Source organism: Eucyclogobius newberryi, unplaced genomic scaffold (assembly GCF_026437365.1).
Source record: "Eucyclogobius newberryi isolate DKJ021-1_F unplaced genomic scaffold, fEucNew1.0.hap1 SCAF_11, whole genome shotgun sequence".
Lineage (NCBI taxonomy): Eukaryota > Metazoa > Chordata > Actinopteri > Gobiiformes > Gobiidae > Eucyclogobius > Eucyclogobius newberryi.
In genome coordinates this window covers 17,272,552-17,293,886 of record NW_027315735.1, presented here as the reverse complement: position 1 = coordinate 17,293,886, position 21,335 = coordinate 17,272,552, and the positions used below count along the sequence as shown (strand labels likewise).

Genomic DNA, 21,335 nt, shown 5'->3' with positions numbered 1-21,335 from the left:
TCTTTTTGTTCCTGTTAGTAATCTTGCTGCTGCATTTTGAACCAGTAAATTATTTTTTCAGTTTTCCATATTACTTTTACGTTTTTACCTTTTTATAATGACTGGGTGTTTATATGACAATATTTGAAGTAAAACATTTAGCATTTTTGCAGCATTCTTTTCTCAGATTTACCCTGGTGCCCAGTAAACTGTAGTAATCCATATATAAATTCAGAGGCTAAAATTAGCAGGCTACCCATAGCTTATTAAGAGAATAGTGAAGTCTTCTCCTTCTGTGTTAAGGCAATCATGTTAATGGTTTCAGTGAATAAGAGCTCTGCATTTTTAGTCACAGCGTTGAAAGCCCGTGACATGCGCACACAGAGCGCGCACGGAGCGCGCACAGGCTCAGACAGCAGCCGTGATACAACCACATCGAAGAGGATCATTCACCACCAAATACAGGGGGAGTGTGCGGCGGCGACGGGGACCGTGCAGCACACGGATGGATTGAATAACGGTGGACAGACTGACAGAGAATGCCAAAGCACAAGGACCCGCCATGTGCGCCTGGTGACGACTGTAAACAAGTAGCCTTTTCTCTTTCCCTGCGGTCCAGCTCGCGCGAGTAGGTTGTGCAGCCCGAGGAGCTGGGTCCAGCTGTCATGCCTCCTGTCCAGAGCCTGCAGTCCAGCGGGCTCTCTCTGTCCGAGATAAGCATGGGTAGGTGCAAGGTCAGCGCGTGTCTGCGCACGCTTCAAGCTCCCTTAGTCCGTCAAATAGGACATTTTAACTGAATATCAAATGTATATATTTTTTAAATGTGTAAATTGATATTTCGGTAATGGCTGTTGGTCCGGAAAGATAACATTGTTGTGTCTTTGTTAAAACGGAGAAACACTCGTTGCATCACCATTTTGGGCCGCAGCGTCACTGCAGGTGCAGCAACGATGACAGCATAGCCATAGTAGACGTTTCTTTGTTGTGGCCCGACAGTCAGGCCTGTGCATGCAACTGACACTTTAGTCATACACGCGCAGAAACCACGTGAGACACATCGGATCTGAGTTGTCCGTACAATCACGTATAGTCTATAGGCCTTATCCTATATGGCATGTATATATATAACACCGTCAATTGCATGAATGGGATTTTACTACGAGGCCACATGGGACAAGAGGTCAGAGTTCACTCTTCTCACTGTTCATGATTAGGAGAATTTAGCCTGAGGTTTTCAGTCATAATTTGACAATGACCTAATATAAGATAACAACTGCAGATTATTATTATTATTATTATTATTATTATGTCATTAATGTTATTTGTTTGTTTTTCAGGTTCATTCAAAAGGAGGAAGAGGAAATCTATTACAGTCACAGTGATGCTGCTCATTGTATCTGTGCTCATACTTGTGTTTGGATCAGCTGCCACCACCCGGACTCAGAACATCACCGTGGGCGGCTACTACCCTGGAGTCATAGTGAGTGCACAGCAGCTCTGACACTGTGAGCTCTTCCCAAATTAATAACTCAGTGTCCCTAAGGGGTGACTTTCACCAGCATTCATTATTCAGCATCGTCATCATTAGTGGCTAAGTGAAGTCTAGTATTGCTCCATCAATTAGTTTACTTCACAGCACTTGGCTTTAAGCATTATACTTGAGAAAGAGAAGATCAATCAGGTACAAAATTACACTAACATTTTAGATTATTTGTTCTGGTTTATGTATGTGGAAACATGTCTATGGAAAAAGAAGAAAACAGGCTGTCCCACTTTTTGAAGCAAAAATAATGAAGTCCATGCTTTATTTTTTATTTTTTTTATGAAAGCCTCTCCTAAGCTCATTGTCCAAGTATGTTTACAAGAAGCACCAGGTTTCTATAACAGCAATAACAGTTTTTTTTATTTCCTCTTTACAGCTTGGTTTTGGCTCATTTCTGGGGATTATTGGTGCTCATTTGATAGAGAACAAGAGGCAAATGGTAAGCAGAAATGATCTACTTTGTTCTTGGTCTCATTTTACAGCTTGAATCTTTATTTTGCATAAAATGAATGTCACTTGCCTTAAGCTCCGATTGACTTTGCAGCAGTGTAATTGTACAATAGGATGTAGCCATACTGTGGCAGTATAAAAACTCCTGGAGGTGTTGTGGATAAGAGAAAGTATCCCAGAAGCTTGACTGGAGATGCAGCTAGAAATAGACGAGTGTAAGGAGAGGAGAACAGACCATGAGGGAATGTAGGGAAGGAAACTACACATGAGAAGGGTGGGAGGGTCTGTCATGGCAAAAGCAAAGAAGGACTTTGCACTACGACATCTTTTTCCATTATACTGCAGACTGCAGTCTAAATGTACTTATCCCAATGAATCCAAATTGTCACTGTACACCCCATATTCTATGAGCTCTTTATTACCACAAAGTCTTTATGCAAAATGTGTCTGCGATCGCCAGGCTGATCATTCTATCCTTTAGCTATCATCTAGCATAATATTGAATTAGAAGTGAGTTATATTGTCTATATTGAATTGTAAATGAAACCAAATACAGGTATGAAGCTGACAGTTCAAAAAACTCTAAAAACAAAAGTCAGGAATGAAATAATATTTTTTTTTATCTGTTTGTGTTAACCTCAAGCTAATATGGTGATATGGTGATAAAAATCAAATAGGGATCTGATCCCTGTGACAGTTTGCTATTTTTGTATATTGTCGTTATATTGTGATTCAATGTTTCTGTTTAATGCAGCTGACCTCAAACAAAGACACTTTTTGGTCAGCCTCTGTCATGGTCTGAGTGAGTGACTGATTCAACCAATCACAGAGAGATAACTATTTATTTCTTTAAGGGAATAGAAAAATCTAAATAGTACATAATTCATGATAAAATCAGGATCAGGCTATAATATACATTTTGACATATTATACAGCCCTACCACAGGCCCAATTAAAGGAAGTGGCCTGTCTCAGTTGCAGCAAAGACATGGTGTGGGTCTGAAATATTCTGCCAATATCTGGCATAATATAACAGAGAACACCAAAAATAGCATCAGCCATAGAAGGTTAAAGCAAGGTTGATGTATAAATGTTACTATGTATTTCCAAATGCAATACATCCAGTAATTTCTGTATGTAAGGCTATAGAGTACTGGCTCTGCTATGTCGGATGTGCATGCTAACAGGCTGGCGGCACAGGGTGGGGTGATTTGTAATTGAATACACACCATCTCATTGAAGAATGTGCGGAGGACAGTGAAGCAAATGGGGAAGAATAAGCCTTGCAGTGCCCACAAGGAACTGGGCACCGTGCCAGGCTCTATACTAGAAGCAAGGTGAAAATCCAGCCTCCCACTGTCCTTTATTCAACCTAGAGCCCCTAATTCAGCCTTTGCATAAATGTACCTGAAGACCACAGTAAGCCAGTACTATTGAGTTATTTTCCCAGTCATGTAACATCATGAATAGGTTGTGTTCATGTGTTCACCTTTTCTGTTTGCATAATCAAGGATAGTTTGACTTTTCTTGTTGTTTTGGTAAGTAAAAAATAAAAAGGTTTATCTTTTGTTTTACAGCTTGTGGCATCTATCATCTTCATTAGTTTTGGTGTGGTTGCTGCCTTTTGTTGTGCAATAGTAGATGGTGTTTTTGCTGCAAGACACATTGTAAGTATTGTCTATAATTTGAACAACTTACATTATTACTTAATGAACTGATAAATCATACGAGTTTCACTTATGTGTGCTTCCATCACAATCACAAATGACATAGTTAAATGCATGCCCTTCTGAAAGGAGAGAGCAATGTAATGTGTGGTGGATATGGAGCCCCACCCTCAACAATGGGATTTTTTCTGGAAAAATCAGCCTTTTGCTTTTGATGCAAGGCACATAAAACAGGAAACCTCTAATGCACTCTAAAAACAATTAGTGTAAAATAATGGACATGACCATCATTATCATCTCTGTTGTGGCATAAATTGAATGAGCCTCTTGTTGTATATTGCAATGTAGTAACAATGTGTCCAATAAATATAAAAATAAGCATCTTTTAGTAGTGTTATTTTAAAGTCAAATTAATTGGCATAATCAGGAACAATTCTTAGTGAGTCATTCCATAATGTTTTTTTTTTTAATCAAGTCTATGAATTAAAAACCTTATTGTTTTTAGGATCTCAGGCCTCTATATGCTGGCCGTTGTGATTATCACTCCAGTGAGACTGCATCTGAAAGAGATGTAAGAAACACAATTTTTATAATCCAAATATTATCGTTCACAAATCTATACAAGGCTTCAATAGAATTCATGTCTAATAAATGTGCTAATCCCAGGTCCCCTGTCAGACATCAACATCACGATCAATCTGTAACCTCAGAGTGAAGAGCAACACTTGCTACTGCTGTGACCTGTACCACTGTGGCAAGTAAGTATATATTACACGTTTAAACAACAGTGAGGTGCTGTTTGCTTTGCTGTGATATGTTGATTAGACTTTTCATATACTGTGCAGTTTTTGTGGGTAAGTTTTTTTTGTTTTTTTACAGTTATGTTTTAGAACTTTTTTCCCCTTTGACTTTTTCAGAGAGCACCCTCTAATGGGACTTCAGAATAAAGATGTTTTGAAAAAATTTAGGAAATCCTCCATGATTTGGAAGTACGTCTCTTTTTCTAGACCTGTATAAGCGGTCATATTAATAGTTTTCATAATTATAAGTCATATTGTTTTGTGCCTGACATGTAATTATCATGTACCTCAAATGCATGTGCAGTTTTCTTTTGTTTTAACAAGCATCAATGTGCTCATTTGGATGTTGAAGCTTAAGCTGCTTGCTTCCCTCTCTCATATGTAAACACAAATGTAGTAAACTTGATAGCCCATTCATAAATCACTGTCTGTATATAATCCATTTCCCAAACACATTTCTGCTTAGAATTATTTGACACAAACCTTTCAGCAGCTTGGGCCTTGACTGTTGTCCTCTCTGTCCTGTCCACTGGTCCAGCCGTGTAGAGGTTCATGGAGGCTACCATGAATACACCGATGTGAAGAGCTGCCAAGACGTGGTCCATCTGTACCATTTGCTTTGGTCGGCCACTATCCTGAACATTGTGGCTCTTTTCCTCGGCATCATAACTGCGGCAGTGCTGGGAGGTTTCAAAGACTTGGTAGGACATTTAAGGGTTACATCAAATTTGACAAATACTTCTAGTGCTTTGCGTCAGATTAGAATCCTTCTTTATACAGTATTACCAAAAAGCTGATGGGACAGATATTTAAAGTCACAATTTTGACTCCCCTTGTCTTAAATAGACCTAAATTCCAGATAAATAGTGCCACTCTGAAATGTGAATGCCTGGATTTGACCCTTGTTTTGACCTTTTAAGTCACAATTCAAACCAGGGGTGCAAGATTAATCGCAGTCGAATCACGATTTGAATGAGCAAAATTAGTAAATCGGAAAGGCTGCACATTTTTGAAGCGCTACAATTTCCTCCCAATAAAAATGAATGACTTTTACTGCATAAAAACCACTAACTCTATGGTTTGGAGCTGTGCCGATATATGCTGAAATAGATGTAATTAATTTATTAGTGTAAGTTTGCAGGCCTACTTCAGTATTTTTGTCAATTCTCTTGACGTGTTTAAAATGTGAATTTTAACAACAACAAAATCTAATCCACTTTACGTCTCAATTTGATATTTTTTCTAAAACCCTGCAGCCCTATTTCAAATCCATTATTTCCTTAAGGCACCACTTTTTTGAGGAGGTGAATGAAATGTCACTGGTCTAATGTAATCTAAAACAGAATTGTCATTATTATTATTATTATTAATGATACGCCTACATAACTGCTCTAAATAAACTACATTTCTTTAATAGACACCCTCCGCTTCTTCAGAAAGTACTTCTGAACCAGAAGCTGTCACTGTACCTGTCCCAACACAGCCTCCTGCCCCTTCCAACTCAAGAAATGCTTATTGCAACACTGCCCCCTGCCTACCACAATACACAGCTTATGACATGCAGGTACAGTATCGTTTGCCATTTTATCTACCGATACTCTCTCACTCTCTTGCCATAATCTTATCCTTGGTCTGAAAATGTTGTCTTTTGCAGGGGTCCTACGTGTTCCCTGACTCTTCGGGCCTGTCTGATGAATCTCAGTCTGGAGCCAGTCATCTATGGCCCACTATGATCCCTCCTCGTTACTCACCACCTCACAACCACCCAGATGAGAAACCCCCCCCATACAGCCCCTAAAACATTTAAAGATGGTCAGACACTTAAAACAGCAGCATGGATACAGCAAGAAAAGCACCATGCACTTGGGCCTCATAATTTTACTGTAAAGAGAGATGCGCCTCTGGTCTCTGAAAATGAATGGTCCGGCCTGCACAAGGGATCATGAGTTTGAATACAGGGACACAGGTCATATGTGCCCAGAACACGAACAGCATATCAATGAACATACTATTGTACTTGTAACTTGTAAAACGAGTTTGTTTACAGACATCAAGTATCTGCCTTAATGTAAACGTCACAGAACTGTCATTCTCTGTGGAGGCCTAATGCCATGTGTAAATGCTTGACCAGGGACTGTAAAAATGCAACTTGTAACTTACTGTATGTACATCAGAGGGGATTGTACATAGTCAACCTTATTGTGTAATTTTGGCCTGTTTGTTAATTATTGTTTGTTATGTTACTCAATGTTCACAGTCAGCAAATATTTCAAGCCATGTTTATTTCAGATATAAGGTGGGCGGAAAGTTCTTATTTATCCAGATTAGTAACGTCAAAGCAAATCTGGTAAATTTAAATAGTAATAGCAATTCTGGAGCAAACAGAACTTAATGTATCTTGAATGAAGAATATAACCACAGTAAATCAGTATTCTGCCTTATTTTGGTTCTTTCAGGAGTTGTAGGCAACAAAAAAACAAAAACAAATAACCTTGACTTCAATTTTTGATATGCTGTTGAAACCAGTCCTATTTAAGGTCAACTTTGGATTCTGTATTCAATATTTTCAGAATTTTTGTTTTATAGGTTAAAAAAATGTTTTAAGTTCACTAGCCTCAGACATTTTTCAACTGCTTCAGCGTAGGAACTCAACTTCGACCTTAAAAATAAAAGGCCAAAGCAGCGAAGTAACACAGCAAACACCATGTAAGACAGAACATATTTGCGTAAAGACTTCAACAATAAGAAAACAAACAAGCATGAGTAGCATATTAACATTTTATTTCCTAAGTAAAAAAAAACCTTGCTTATCAAATGGCATTTCTTCTTTAAAATATACAATATAAACACTCCCATGTTTATTACAAACCAAACCATTGTGTTTATTCACAAACATTGAAACCATGGTCATATTATTATAAAGCATTGACATTACATTTACAGACTGACATATACTCTTCCTAAAAGCTGGCTATGAAAAATCTGCTTCAGTGACACTAAGTGCTATCAGTAAAGTTGAATCTGCATACAGGTTGTATACTTTTAAGTATGTTAAGTATGTTGCCACTGGCAAAAAAATCATAATAAAAAGTAGTTTAAAGTATAAAAATACACAGTAATCAGCTAAAAGGTGAATCTTTGACTGTTTAAAATTACACACAGTAATCACTGCCAGAATTCCAATAATAATAAAATACAAATTAAAAGTTTCCATAGAATATCCCTTGGTCTGATGATTCTTCCCCCTTATTATATTAAAATAAATAATAATTGTTTATTTTATTTTATTTGCTGCAGGCTTCAAAAACAAATGCAACATTTTAACTTTTCTTCTGCAGATTTATTTTCGGTAATATGTTCTATTAATTTCACATGCTACATTTGTTACAGAGGAGATGGGGCATGTAAAAAGACTGTTGTTTAGTAAGTCTCTGGTAGGCTGAAGTCATATTCAGGATCTTGCTTATGATTCATCGAACCCCCAGGTTGGGAATTTGCATCTGGCTCTAAAAATATGTCATCCCAATTTAACATTCTCTTCTGAGTGGAGTCTTGTTGATGTGTAGTTGTGATATGCACACTGCCGTCCTCAGTCATTACAGTTCTTATGTCAGATGGTTTTTCTTCTGAGACCCAAGAGTACGGCTTCATTTTCACAGTTTTGGATGGATAAAGCCGGTAAAGATTATTTTCTGCCTCGTCTTTTGCCTTTCTCCCACTTGGATCCTGGTTGTGAACTGACTTGCAGTGACTTGCTAGAAACTGGTAATTCATAAACATTTCTTTGCACAACAAGCACTGGTATCTCCTCTCTCCTGTGTGGATGATTTCATGTTTAGTTCTGTATTCAGCCAAGGCAAATACCTTGTCACAGTGTCGGCACGGATACTTCTTTTCCCATGAATGAGTATTGTAGTGACGACGAAGACTTGTCATACACACATAGGGGCGTTTACAAACCACGCAAACATAGAAAGTCTTTCCATCCATGACCAGCTCATAATATTGACTATCATCCACTTTGCTTTTCTTTAATGGTCCAATTGTGGGGGAATATGATCCTTCATCAGTGGCTTTGTTGGGGGTGGTCATATATGCTCTTTTCCCATTATACGTTTTAGATCCTCCTTCTCCTGGGTCATCTTTTACTGAGACTATGTCATATGTATTTTCTCCAATATTGGCGTATACTCGACAATCTGGAGATACTGAACCAATAGAATCAATGTCTGCTGCCGTTTTTAGAGTTACGGTCTGTTTTGCTCCCACCTTGATGGATGTGTTGGTTTGACTTTGACTTGTACACACTTTAGAGGCATCAGGCACATCAACCAGTCTTATTTTAACATCATCCTGCTGAGAGACAGGAGCTGCTACTTGCTTTCTGTGAACTGCCAAAAGATCTTTGTTTAAGGAAGATAATGACAGACCTGAAGTGTCAAGGTTGAGGCCTGTGGATGTAGTTGGTGCGGTGGTTGTAGTTCCAGGGGAAGACAAATCTTTGGAGTTGCCACTAGAACTGCTGTTCTCTTTAGAATGAGGGGGTTTTACTGAATAGGTTTTCTGTGGTTCAGAGTCTTCCTGTTGTGAATCTACATTATTTATGTTTTCTGAAGACTCTAAATCAATAACCTCTGTGTTAACTTTCTGCTTTGCTGTTGTTGTTTGTGAGACGAACATCACATCACCGTCCGAGTCCTCATCGTCTTCGTCAGGTTTTGAGGTTTGATTGAATTCCTCCGAAGATATTGAAAAGGATTCTGTGATTATTGGCATCACCTCTGAAGATGCATCCGTCTTGTTTTCGGGTTCTTTGGATAAGCCTGGGAGCCCTTTCACTTGTGATAAGGGTGTAGCCAGGTTAGCAATGAACTTCACTCCTAGTATTTTCCCAGCCTGTATGAGCTCCTCAAGCTTGTCAGATCGAACTCTGACAATCTTAGAGGTGTAAATGTAATTAAGAATTTCTTCAAAGATTTCTGCTCTGATGAAGTTAAGTTCAATTACTTGTCCAGCCACCGTAAACAGCTGATGAAAGTATGTACTCGAGGCAGATAAGATGGTTTTGTGGGCTCTGAACTTCTTGTCCCGGATGATAATTGTGATGTCACAAAATAGTCCATTATTTCGCTGCTCATTCAATGACTTTAGCACAGCTGTGGAGTACTCGGTGTCCGTGGCCGATATCAATTTAAGGCTCGGCATATCTATTAGAAGAAAAAAAAAAAGTATAACGATGTATTACGATTAATTGCAAATTTATACAACCAATAACACATGTACGCATTTGACATTGGTGGAAAACACTGGCAAACATCTCCATTGCTTTATCATAGCATAAATCATTGACATTGACACAAAGCTAGACTAATTAATTGGAATAATTAACAAATAAATTATCATTGACCATTATATTAATCTGGATTATACAGACGCAAAATAAAATGCGTTATGAGTTTTGAAAAAATGCGTTATTTGTTCTCTATCAAGCACATTTAAACCTATATGATTCAAACGGAACTTAAAAAAAATCTCACTGCACAATAATCGGTTGACTAATCAAAAAATAATCAGTGACTCTTCAACACCAAAAAATAACGCTAATCACAACTACAATATGTTAACCGAGCTCCTAAGAAACACATTGTAAATTATTATTGCTATGCAAAAAAAAAAACAGGGTATGTGAACTTGAGCTAACATTCACCTAACTGGCCAAATTCTCTCTTATTTTATTTCACGATAAGCAGTTTATCGTTTGAAAGGACTGCTGCATTCAAAGTGTGTTTATTTTCAGCACAGATAAGCGTTTTATTTGTTGGTTCGGGTTAGTGATAGCAAACATTGTCGATGCTGCTGCTAGCTCCATTCGCTTCCTGCTTCTTATCATTCAAAGCGGCCTTCATCGCGTTAGTATAAAAGACAGCGTGCACATAACATAACTAAATGTTTCTACATCAGTCATCAAGGGTCATTTAACTGTTACCTGCAAATGTTATGTTCCCACACAAAATAAAGCGAGATCTTTGAGGAACCGTAACTTGACAGTCTCCAGACAAAAGCCTCTGAGCAGTGGAAGAGGCGCTGTGTGTGGCGGCTACGTCTACGTGAACGCTACGCACAACGCCTCACAACATGTCCACCACAAGGAGTCGCGCTTAAAGCGTTCTGGTTATTTATTTATTTTAGTTTACATTTTGGAGGTACTGGGAAACTTTGATTCATTGTATATATATGTAAATAACCACATTAAAAACAGATATTGTGTGTGTGTATTTTAGAAATGTATTTCTCCTGAAACGGAACCATTGTTTTTTTAACTCATTTTTAACGAGCACTTTTGCATTGGGACCAAAATGCGTCACTTCCTCAGTCACGTTCTTCTTGTTGTTTCCGTGGTTGTTTCTCAAATGTAAACTTCAAGTGTGAGGCCTTTATTTAACTTTTTTTGTCGATTAGAGCACACGTGGCAACACGATAACGACATGCCATCCTCGGACCGGTCCAGCTCCGGTGGCCCACGGAGCCCTCGGTCACGGAGGCCGCGGACTCGAAGTCGTAGTCGATCACTCAGTTTGTCTCCGGATAGCTTTGGCCCCAAACTCCCTAAACCACGGAACAGAGAGCGGGAGCGGGAGGACCGTGAGCGGCGGTTCCGAGAGGCGAAAACGCTCAAGCGATTCAGAATCGGAACCCCACACAGAAGTCGGTCCAGATCTAGATCGAGGTCCAGGGAGCGACACGCGGCTACCAATAACCACCACTGGTCCGAGCAGCGGGAGCACGGTGGTGGGCTCAGGGAGGAATATTATTATGAAGAGCAAAGAGACGATGCGCAGAGGCAGAGGCAAGAAGCTTTCATTGCCAGGTAAGATCAAATGCTGTGTCGCCATCCGTTCCTATTTTTCTGCATTTCGAGTAACGTTGTATTTGTTTCCAAAGGCGACTACAAGAAAGAGAAAGAATTGGCGAATCGGGTTGTCCTGAAGTTTGGGGATATTCGCCTAGAGTGAAAGAACCAGAGTAAGTTGTACTGCGCCTTTATTTTTTTTATAAATCACTATATTAACAGCTTACTCTTCTGTTCTGAATAGTTCTGATGAATTTACCCCTGTTGAAGATGATGAGAAAAACAGCAGCTCTGAATCAAGTTCTGAAGGTAGTTGGAAATTTGTATATTCTCCAAAAACACAAGTTCATACATGAGTTCAAACTAATGATCATAGCTTGGTTATTACATTACAGAGGAAAAGAAGAAGAAAAAGAAGAAGAAAAAAAAATCAAAAAAGAAAAAGAACAAAAAGCACTCGGAGGACAGTGACCTGGAATCTGAGTCTGATGGTATGAAAGGAATTATTTATATGCAATGATCGTCAATTGCCTTCAATAATTGGCATTTGGAAATAATATTTTGCTTTTTGCACAGAAGAAACGCTTAAGAAAAAGAAGAAGAAAAAGAAGAGCAAAAAGTTTGTTCAAAACAGATGTATTATCTAGCTTGTCTTGATTCTAAAAACTCAAATGTTGCTCTTGCCTCAAGGTCCAAAAAGTCCAAGAAAAAGAAGACTAAAAAGAACCGTAAGGAGTCCAGCGCGGCGAGCAGTGAAGAATCTGGGGACGAAGAGGAGGAGGATGATGATGATGCTGGAGCTGTAATGTGGGTGGAGAAAACTTGTATTGATGAGCATGTCGTTGGTCCCGAAGCTCCCCTCACACATCTGTCCCAGGATGACAAACCACTGGAGTGAGTCCATTTGCCCTCTTAATGTCCCTGGTTTTGTGTTATTTATGACTAATACATGAATTGTGTCCTTCAGCTTTGGGCACGCACTGCTGCCAGGTGAAGGTGCCGCTATGGCAGAATATGTAAAAGCTGGCAAACGTATTCCAAGAAGAGGAGAAATTGGACTCACTAGTGATGAGATTGCAAACTTTGAAAAATCTGGCTATGTGATGAGCGGCAGCAGGTTTGTGAAGAAGACCTTAATATGTTTGTCACTTAGCTTCAACTGAACTAGTGGAAATTTATCTCTTTTTCAACTAGAAATAGTTTTACCATCAAAAATAAATCCTTACCTTTTTAAAAGAATTATTTTTCTTTGAAAGGGATAGAGAAATGTTTGTTTTTTCCTTTTTGTTATGTGTAAAATAATGTATCTCTACAGACATCGTCGTATGGAAGCTGTACGTCTACGAAAGGAAAACCAGATTTACAGTGCGGATGAAAAGCGAGCTCTGGCATCATTTAACCAGGAAGAAAGGAGGAAGAGAGAGAGCAAGATCCTGTCAAGCTTCAGAGAAATGGTGTACAGAAAAACAAAAGGCAAAGATGAGAAGTAACTTGAGTAGTATTTTCTTTTAGCATTTTAAGCCAATTCTAACCTTTTTTTTAAATTTGTTTTTGTGTTGATTGTATATATTAATGTGTGTATCCAAGATTTAAATAAATACCCCTGTATGCCATAAGAGACTAATTTTTGTGAAAGGTAAATTTAACAATTTGTATACTGTACACATATACATACTTTATTTAAAACTTGTGTGATACAATTTATTCTAGATAAATTGGTAAGGAAAGAATAGAACCTTTACAACATTTTTACAAAAAAAAAAATCATTTGAAGGTCTGGAAGTCAGTGGATGTTCTCAAGCCCCTGTTGAAGAAAATAAATAAATACAATTATGAACTTCCCACATCTTCAATTATAGTGTTTTCTACCACCAGAGTACAGGTTTAACTAACCTTTAAACTAGTGTATATACAACTGCATATATAAATCGTTATTTCCAGAACATGCGTAAAAGCGGCTCTAACCTTGGAGTCGTAATAACGTCCAGTTCCAGATACACGTCGGTCTCTCTCCATAAGGTACCAGTGCCAAGGAACTCGAACAATCCTCTTTTCCTAGGAGATAAATACTACACTTAATGCGCTGTTGTGCTGATGTGTGCCGCAGACTCAATGAGCAGGACACGGGCACTAACCTTTCCTCCGTTGGTGAACTTATGAATGTTTGCTGTAGCGATGCCAGGGATCATTAAGCACCCAGTCATAATGGCAAAGCCGGGCAATATTTCATACCACATGATGAATTTTAGGACTCAAATTTACTCGAGATCATTCACGTTTTCTCGGGACAAGCCGGATAGCCTTAAATTTAGCAAAATAGCTAACAAAATGTCGAACGTCCCTACGACCTCATGAAAGGAAGTGTGATACTTAGATTTTCAAAGTAAAAAAGCCCAGTAGTTCAGAGTTATCGATGCACTCATATTTGCTAAATACACCTGATGCAAATATTATCTTCGAATAAAATAATATATATGGAAAAAAAGAAAAGAGGTTTCTAAGTCATTGTCTAACTTTACAGACTGATCTTATTTAGAAAGCAACTGGAAACCTACATCCGTAATGTATTATTGATTGTTTTTATTGTATAGAACATGCCAGCTATTTAGCTAGCGTGTTCTATAATGTTGTTGTGTTAGAAAGATTACTTAATGCTGAAGTAAAAAATAAAAAAAAGAGATTGAACGTGTTTGAAGATCAAGGAAACATGTGTATGACGCCCCCTCAGGTGGTGATGCAGCACTGCAGCTAACCGTCAAACAGGAAGTTTGTTATCGCATCTGCTGCTAGCGGCTAACGAGTTAGAAAGTAAACAAGCGTGAGGCATGAGAAGAAATAAACTTTAAAACACTTCACTGTTGCATCTATGATGGAAGATAAAGAAAATACTCGACCGAAAGACTTACGGGTTGATATCAAGTGTGAAGATGGCGAAAAGTCAGAGAAGTCAAAGGAAAAGCGAGAAACCATGACAAAGGTAAAAGTTGCTAGCAGTTTACATCAATACAATTGAATAACTGTTCAAACTTCTTATCCTGTGGTTAGGTAACGTTAACGTTAAGTATATTAAATTACTAAGTTAGCTACTGAAAGGGACCTTACTTTCAGCAATTTATAGCGTTAACGCTATGGCATTGTATTGATTGATATTGTTATCTGATAATTATTATATGTTTAATTAATCCAATTAACTTGTATTAGATCATCATTAGACGATTACCACCAACTATCACCAAGGAGGAGCTTGAGGAACAGTTGCAGCCTCTTCCTGAAATGGACTACATGGAGTTTTTCTCTAATGACACCAGGTATAATTATTTGAATAATAAATTGCATACTTATTTGCAAATCAAGTTTGTTAATTGTATCTTTACAATTCTGTGAAAAAATCCAGCCTTTATCCCCATCTCTTCGCAAGAGCTTATATTAATTTTAAAAATCAGGAAGACATCGTATTGTTCAGAGATCGGTTTGATGGATATGTATTCATTGACAGTAAAGGTATGTTAAACATGCTTAAAATTTAGTTTAGTCTTAGTGATAGATGTGCTGTGTTAATTATTTGTTTATTATTTCTCTTACACAGGGCAGGAATATCCTGCTGTTGTAGAATTTGCTCCTTTTCAAAAAACTGCCAAAAAACGAACAAAGAAAAAGGATGCCAAATGTGGAACAATAGTGGAAGGTAAGCAATTATGAGTAAAGTACAATTTATAGTTTTCTAATGTTATGGTGTTGTAATGGTTGTTCGTATTCCTTTTTAAGATCTTGATTACAAAAAGTTTCTTGAGTATTACAATGGAAATGACGAAAAACTGACGTGCACACCTGAAACTTTGCTGGAGGAAATTGAAGCAAAATCCAAAGAACTTGGTGAGTGTTACTGCATTTATGTGTTATGGCTTTTGGACTATTTTATTCAAGTTATTGTGTTCTTTAGGGAAAAAATCTACTCCTCTGCTTGACTTCTTAAAGAATAAACAGGTAATGTAAGCCTTTACGGTTTGTGTATAATGATTCCAACATTATAATTAAATCAATTAAACAGAGATTGCGGGAGGAAAAGAAAGAGGAAAGAAGAAGAAGAGAACTGGAACGCAAGCGTCTTCGTGATGAAGAACGACGGAAGTGGAGGGAGGAGGATAGGAAAAAACGCAAAGAATCTGAGAAATTTAAACGACATGAAAAGACTCCAGAGAAAGACAAGGACCAAGTCAGAGATGAACCAAAAATCAAGGCATGTAGTTTTCTTTTTATATTAATAATAATAAAAATAATTGGTCACATGAACAACTTCTTGTCACATTTTTTTTTTAGTTGCTCAAAAAGCCAGAGCGTTCTGATGATGGAGATTCTGAAAAAACAAAAGAAAAGTTCAAGAAACCAGAGAAACTAAATAAGGACGACAGACCAGTAGGAATTACTGACCACAAGAGACGCCATACCAACGACTACAAAGACGATCGAGGCAGAAGGTAAGATTCTTATGCCATTTAATTTGTAAATATGAATAAATAATAAAGATGTGTTTGTTTTTTCACACAGAGATGAAGAAGGGAGAAAAGAATACAAAGATCACACGGATCGAGATAGGGATCGAGAAATGCGAGACAGGGAGAAAGAACGGCGACTTAGAGAGAAGGAGCGCCTTAGGCGTCAGGATGATGAGCGCAGAAGGCGGAGGGAGCGCCAAGATGGGGAAAATACATACAAAAAGCGAGAAGATGAGTTTAAAAGGGAAAAGGAGCATGGTATAGAAAAGAAAAAGTTAGTTAACATGACAGACTCTCCTCCGAATGAAAAATCCACTAAAGAAAATAAGGAGGACAGTGTTAAAAGAGAGCGTCTGCGGAATAAGGTAATAAGATTTATTTATTTATATATTAATTTAATACAAACCCATTATCTTATCACACATCCCCTTTTGCACTTTAGGATCGTCCAGCTATTCAGCTGTACCAGCCTGGAGCTCGAAGCCGCAATCGAGTGACTGGAGCTGATTCTACAGATAAGAAGTCTGATATTGAAAGCACAACGAAAGAAAACGACTGAGGGCCATAACACCCAGAATCTCTGCAGAAACACGTCAGCACTCAGCATTCGACAATAGAGCCAACTAGTGTCTGAAAATTACCATGTGCTTGTATTTGTTTGCAAAAAGCTAGCCCAATTTACATGGACCATGAAGAGAAGTTACCATGAAGTGACCTTATTTCAGCATCACATATGAAACAAAAACAACAACAACTTTGTTAATATATATTGCATATAGTTGTGTTTCATCGTAAGTTTAACAATCATTTCAAACTCTCCTAATGAGTCGAAATATCTTCAGGTTCCAAGACTATGCATCTATTCCACTTGTTGCTGCGTGATGGCAAGCTTTGTGAAAGTGTGGTTAGGAAAAATGGCCATTGTACAGAGAAGATATTTAGACTAATCCAACACAGGCCTTTTCTATTTTAATCCCCAAATGCTGGTCTTTTTTCTAAATCTGTAATGCATTATAATGCATATACTGTTAATCAATTTCTTGATGTTGACATGTCTTTTTACAATAAAAGTTCATCTTGATTCATAATTATATTTTGTACACAAGGCCAGTTTGGATCTGTACACATAGTCATTGCATTTAATTAAAGTAACTTTGAATATTGTATTTGTGTCAATTGATGATTAATTAGTGTTTTTATGCATTTCGGAAAATTGCTTTGTATTATATATATTGTAAGTATATTAATTGACCAAAAAATAAAAAAATAAATAGCCAAGCTTTTCTGTAGCTTTACGTTATCTCCATCAGAGGGCGCTGTCTGAAAACTACGCATTACAACCGAGGTCGCTGATTGGTTAAAACTGCGCCCGTCACTTCCTTCTCTCTCTTTGACTGCCGCCATAGTGCGAAAGAGGTTGTGGACAAAATGGTAAATACAAAATCTTCAAACATCCTTTCAACACAATCATTTTAACTTGTCCACATGCGACAAGTGCAAACTCTAAACGTTTCTGCATCACCTAGACTGTATATGCGCTTCATTGTGATGAGTACAAGTAAACTATAACACGTGAAACTTCTCGCCGCTATTCCGTATCTAACGCGGTTTCATGTCACGGAAGTTGCCTTTTATTTGTAGTATACGGCCTTTCAGTTGTGACTGTCTATTGCAGTAGTTGATCTCAATACTTAAATTTTGTTTTTTGCAGTCTTCTCATAAGACATTCAGGATCAAACGCTTCCTCGCCAAAAAGCAGAAACAGAACAGGCCCATTCCCCAGTGGATAAGGATGAAAACCGGCAACAAAATCAGGTAAGCCCGAATCACCAAAACGTTACCCCTATGTTTGTGAATTCTGTTAATTGGCAATGGGAAACATTTTCTGATTAAGTAAAATGTATTCTTAAAGGCAATGTTGTGCGGGGATTTGGCTAGAAGTCCTCGTTTAGGGCTTTATTTTTGCTCCTAAATGCTAGCATTATTACACATAAGTATGCAAGCACAACGCAGTCCCTGTGCCTTGTTAAGAGTTCATATACTTTTTACCTCAACTTTTTCATCACAACCTATCAAACCTTGCATTGTGATGCAAATCTAAAATGTGCTGGGGCTCTGTCAAAGATACATGTTATAAGAATGGATTGTTCAGGGCACATGGCCCTCTGCTCAAGATGTTTTTTTTCCAATACGTGAATGTTTGTATACAGTTTAAATCGTGACGTTGACAATAATTTACCAACATGCTAATTTAACCTCATTGGCTTGTATTTCAAGGGGAAGGGACTTGTGTATCTTTTGAGTTTAAACTCCTCTAATGCAGGTCTGCAATTGCAGCACTTCAACAGTGGAGTTCTGTCATTAACCCTGCAGAGAGCATTTCTCCATTGGAGCATTTCTCCAGTTCATAGTTAGTGATGTGGACACTCCATGGAGAGATATTCACCTATAGTAGAGAGCACTAAGCATTTCTGTACTCATTTGACTGTACTGGTGGCTTTAAGTCAAGGCTTATAGAGTCTAATTCTGGCTGTGTCTAACTTCAAATTCATTTCAGGTACAACTCTAAGAGGAGACACTGGAGAAGGACCAAGCTTGGCTTGTAAACATGAGGGTTCCTTATTCCCAGCATTCCTGTCTGAAGAACTACCACAACCTCCAGCTGCTGGGAGGGACTATATAACCTGGAGCAGCAATGTTTTTGTACAGTTATGCTCATGTTTAATAAAAGAACCATGAAAACAAACTTTAAAGTAATTTTTATGTTCAGTTTGATAATTTCCAGTGTAGTGTAATTTTTAAAATGTACATTCTGTGGTAAACTGGTTTTAAATGAGTACCGTCTATTGCAAAATATTTAACTTCCTGCATTGTTTCCAAAAAGTGTAAATGACTGAAGCAGCTTCCTGAAGGAATCCAATCCCCAACCGTTTCTGGTCCTTTCATAATTTCTCTGCTGTGCATCACCATCAACTTGGTCCCAAATAGTTGTCTCAAATATTTCAGTTGAGTTGTTACAATTGAAACTATGGTCTTCATCCCACATCCCAAGCAACTCCTTCATCTCCAGTGGTGCATCACCCTTCAGATATTGCCATGCTCTTTTTCCGTTGTAATCCATAGTCTCTACATTGGCACCAAATGCCCCCACTAAAAGTTTGACGACCATGTAGTGTCCGTGAATGCTGGCCAGATGCAGCGGCGTGAGCCCCCCGCTGCCCCGCACGTTCACGTCCAGCTCTGAAGCATAAGTTAACAGTTTAAGCAGGGTCTCGTCCTGTCCCTTTTTGGCCAGCCAATGCAGGACTGTATATCCGCTGATAAAATCCCTTCTAGTCAACAGATTGGGTTCCTCTGATAAATATTCCAGCAGCGTGTCATAATTTCCCTCCGCGGCCGATAGTGTCCAGCCGTGCTCCATTTGATACAAAGTCCAGCCTACACCCTGTGCAGACCCTCCCTCTGCTTGAGAGGTCACACTGCTAAACCCGCTCTGTGACTTACTGATCGAGAGCTCTTTCACGTACGCGTTGCGCATAGCCGTTGTAATAGAAGTTCTCTCTGGGACAGTCGCAGAAGTGTCAGTCAGCCTCTGCAGCCTCGTCCTACGCTGGAATGCACTGGGCATGACCTGCAGCCCATACTTCGACAGTCGCTCCACAACGCCGCCTTGTCCGGGGGTCTGACTGCCGCGAGCCTTCATCTGGACATTTTTAGAGTCTTCCTTGTCCTCGTTCATAGTTGCGGCCGAAACTTTGGCTTAGCCTGCTTTGTTCTGTATCCAATATCTTTTTAGAATCTCTGCTCTTGTAGCCCATTCATTTAAGCCATTTCGTTCTGAAGTGACGCTACTTTTCTAATCAGGTACACGAGTTTGAGCAATGGTGTTAAAATTATTATGAATTAATCGACAGAGCCAAAGACCAAGTTTTGCGTTAGCTTTTTTTCTCAAGAGGAACTAAGTTCACAGTAATCAGCAAAACCAATGTGAAGGATCTCACGTGACCACTGCACTGATGGGACATTGAACCAGGAAGTTGCACTAAGTCATCCAATAACGGTTCAGTAAAATCTTTATAAAAAAAAAAATAAAAAAAATAAAACCCACACAATATTCATTCAAGACGATTCTGGAGGAAGCTCTACAGTCAATTTATCCAGTGTGTGAAGAAAGTCATCCAACTTTGAACAACCTGAAGAGTACAGGAAACCAGTAAATTACAGACAAAAGTTGGCAACCCACAAACGATTATTTTATGTATGATTTAAATTATGCATGATTCAAATTATGCTTACCCAATAGATTTGGCATTTTAACTGGAGACAAGTCAAAAGGTATAAACACTTGGGATTCCTCAGGTACACAAGCTTGGGGCAATTGAGCCAGTCCAGGGAGAGCAAGCATACTCAGTGGGAGCAAATCCTCTGGAACGGAGTACTTCTCAAAGTCTGGGGAAACAAATACATTGATATTTTGAATTTCCTCAAGTCATAATTTAAGAAAATGTTTCATACCCAAGGGGTCATATGGGATGAATTTCTCAATGTCTGGATACTTGTCAGATTTGTTTTGTGTAACCTTAACCACAGTTTCCTGGGAGGAGAAAAGTGTTTGGGTTTAAAAAAAAAAAAAAAAAAAAAAATGTACCTGGAATGAATAATCTTTAACAAGCCTACCTGGGGCTTCAACTGTTTATGTACGTGTATGGATGGAGTACTATTCAGTACTTTGTTCACTGTCCCCAAAGCCTTCCGTCCAGGCTGAATAAGACCCTGGACATTTTTGGCCCCAGCAGACGTTTTCAGTACTTTGCCTGTAATGAGAAACTAAATTAAAAGCTGAATAATCTTCTTCACACTAAAAAGGTAGTCTCATCACCTGAAGCCGACTGGAGCCGCGGCTTCAAACCTGTTGGATTAGGGCAGGCATTTTCTTGGTCAAACAGGATGCTCGACATAATCTCTGAAAATATAATTTACAGATTTACATTAGTCCACGTATGCATCAGTTACTTATTGTCATCTTGTACAAATCTTTTGAGTAAGCGTTAGTTTGTTTAGCTATTGATTACTTTTTGCTTAAGATCTTAGCCTAGGTAAAACAGTGTCAACTAACGTTAGCTAGCGTTAATGTTCTTTAAACGTGGGGCAAGATAATAACGTTAGACACACATACACCCATTAATAAGTAAAATACGGCGTGTACAGCATTTTACGGGACTACTCGGCTTTTCTTATAATACCTAAACTCAAAAACTCGGATCAGATCGTACCTGCGTTTTCACCAGCGCTGTAGAGATGATGTTTTAACACAAACTGTCAACAAAACGCGATGGCGCGTTTTTAAAAGAATCGTTCTCTTCCCATTGGTCACTTTGACGGAAGTGAGCTTTTAAAGGGCGGAGACAACAACAAGCGCTAATTAGTTTTATATTTGTCTAGAAGTAGATTTTAAAATAAATAAAAGCTGTTTTAAAATATATTTGACTGATTAATATATGCGTACATATAAAAAAATAATGTTTTATTATGATTTATTTTTGCTCCTTTTTC

The 21,335-nt window shown here is 38.3% G+C and overlaps 8 protein-coding genes across 13 annotated transcripts; 4 read left to right on the top strand and 4 right to left on the bottom strand.

Moving 5' to 3' along the window:
• The first annotated feature begins 383 nt into the window (after positions 1-383).
• tmem255a (transmembrane protein 255A) lies at positions 384-7,860 on the top strand. Of its 3 annotated transcripts, none has more exons than XM_072436095.1 (10): positions 384-702; positions 1,317-1,459; positions 1,899-1,961; positions 3,550-3,639; positions 4,145-4,210; positions 4,306-4,397; positions 4,557-4,628; positions 4,978-5,140; positions 5,876-6,003; positions 6,094-7,860. In XM_072436095.1, the coding sequence occupies exons 1-10, from the start codon at positions 645-647 to the stop codon at positions 6,170-6,172; spliced, it is 954 nt and encodes a 317-aa protein (XP_072292196.1). In that variant the 5' UTR covers positions 384-644; the 3' UTR covers positions 6,173-7,860. The 3 variants fall into 3 exon arrangements, with proteins under 3 accessions (XP_072292196.1, XP_072292194.1, XP_072292195.1); XM_072436093.1 differs by having other exon boundaries at positions 5,857-6,003; positions 6,094-7,687; XM_072436094.1 differs by lacking the exon at positions 4,557-4,628 and having other exon boundaries at positions 5,857-6,003; positions 6,094-7,694.
• zbtb33 (zinc finger and BTB domain containing 33) lies at positions 7,832-10,561 on the bottom strand. The gene is made up of 2 exons (XM_072436092.1): positions 10,426-10,561; positions 7,832-9,646 (listed from the first exon to the last, which is right to left on the bottom strand). Exon 2 carries the CDS (start codon positions 9,642-9,644, stop codon positions 7,860-7,862), a length of 1,785 nt encoding a protein of 594 aa, XP_072292193.1. The 5' UTR covers positions 9,645-9,646; positions 10,426-10,561; the 3' UTR covers positions 7,832-7,859.
• A 258-nt stretch (positions 10,562-10,819) lies between these two features.
• nkap (NFKB activating protein) lies at positions 10,820-12,799 on the top strand. Of its 2 annotated transcripts, none has more exons than XM_072436114.1 (8): positions 10,820-11,307; positions 11,382-11,462; positions 11,534-11,598; positions 11,685-11,780; positions 11,869-11,908; positions 11,980-12,183; positions 12,257-12,406; positions 12,605-12,799. In XM_072436114.1, exons 1-8 carry the CDS (start codon positions 10,925-10,927, stop codon positions 12,777-12,779), a joined length of 1,194 nt encoding a protein of 397 aa, XP_072292215.1. In that variant the 5' UTR covers positions 10,820-10,924; the 3' UTR covers positions 12,780-12,799. The 2 variants fall into 2 exon arrangements, with proteins under 2 accessions (XP_072292215.1, XP_072292214.1); XM_072436113.1 differs by having other exon boundaries at positions 10,821-11,307; positions 11,866-11,908.
• Positions 12,800-12,951: 152 nt separating this feature from the next.
• On the bottom strand, positions 12,952-13,629 carry ndufa1 (NADH:ubiquinone oxidoreductase subunit A1). Its single transcript, XM_072436143.1, has 3 exons — positions 13,425-13,629; positions 13,255-13,344; positions 12,952-13,093 (listed from the first exon to the last, which is right to left on the bottom strand). The coding sequence occupies exons 1-3, from the start codon at positions 13,524-13,526 to the stop codon at positions 13,073-13,075; spliced, it is 213 nt and encodes a 70-aa protein (XP_072292244.1). The 5' UTR covers positions 13,527-13,629; the 3' UTR covers positions 12,952-13,072.
• Positions 13,618-18,526, top strand: rpl39 (ribosomal protein L39). Of its 2 annotated transcripts, none has more exons than XM_072436158.1 (3): positions 13,618-13,623; positions 17,497-17,597; positions 18,340-18,526. In XM_072436158.1, the coding sequence occupies exons 1-3, from the start codon at positions 13,618-13,620 to the stop codon at positions 18,386-18,388; spliced, it is 156 nt and encodes a 51-aa protein (XP_072292259.1). In that variant the 3' UTR covers positions 18,389-18,526. The 2 variants fall into 2 exon arrangements, with proteins under 2 accessions (XP_072292259.1, XP_072292252.1); XM_072436151.1 differs by lacking the exon at positions 13,618-13,623 and adding an exon at positions 17,117-17,213 and having other exon boundaries at positions 17,494-17,597.
• upf3b (UPF3B regulator of nonsense mediated mRNA decay) lies at positions 14,040-16,946 on the top strand. Of its 2 annotated transcripts, none has more exons than XM_072436163.1 (10): positions 14,040-14,266; positions 14,491-14,597; positions 14,684-14,790; positions 14,876-14,974; positions 15,055-15,162; positions 15,230-15,273; positions 15,338-15,526; positions 15,607-15,764; positions 15,835-16,147; positions 16,225-16,946. In XM_072436163.1, exons 1-10 carry the CDS (start codon positions 14,156-14,158, stop codon positions 16,339-16,341), a joined length of 1,353 nt encoding a protein of 450 aa, XP_072292264.1. In that variant the 5' UTR covers positions 14,040-14,155; the 3' UTR covers positions 16,342-16,946. The 2 variants fall into 2 exon arrangements, with proteins under 2 accessions (XP_072292264.1, XP_072292270.1); XM_072436169.1 differs by having other exon boundaries at positions 15,338-15,563; positions 15,605-15,764.
• A 113-nt stretch (positions 18,527-18,639) lies between the features above and the next one.
• On the bottom strand, positions 18,640-19,521 carry sowahd (sosondowah ankyrin repeat domain family d). The gene has a single exon (XM_072432258.1). It carries the CDS (start codon positions 19,519-19,521, stop codon positions 18,640-18,642), a length of 882 nt encoding a protein of 293 aa, XP_072288359.1.
• A 365-nt stretch (positions 19,522-19,886) lies between these two features.
• On the bottom strand, positions 19,887-20,745 carry pttg1 (PTTG1 regulator of sister chromatid separation, securin). The gene is made up of 5 exons (XM_072433160.1): positions 20,662-20,745; positions 20,460-20,596; positions 20,298-20,376; positions 20,079-20,231; positions 19,887-19,975 (listed from the first exon to the last, which is right to left on the bottom strand). The coding sequence occupies exons 1-5, from the start codon at positions 20,738-20,740 to the stop codon at positions 19,902-19,904; spliced, it is 522 nt and encodes a 173-aa protein (XP_072289261.1). The 5' UTR covers positions 20,741-20,745; the 3' UTR covers positions 19,887-19,901.
• Between the last annotated feature and the right edge of the window lie 590 nt (positions 20,746-21,335).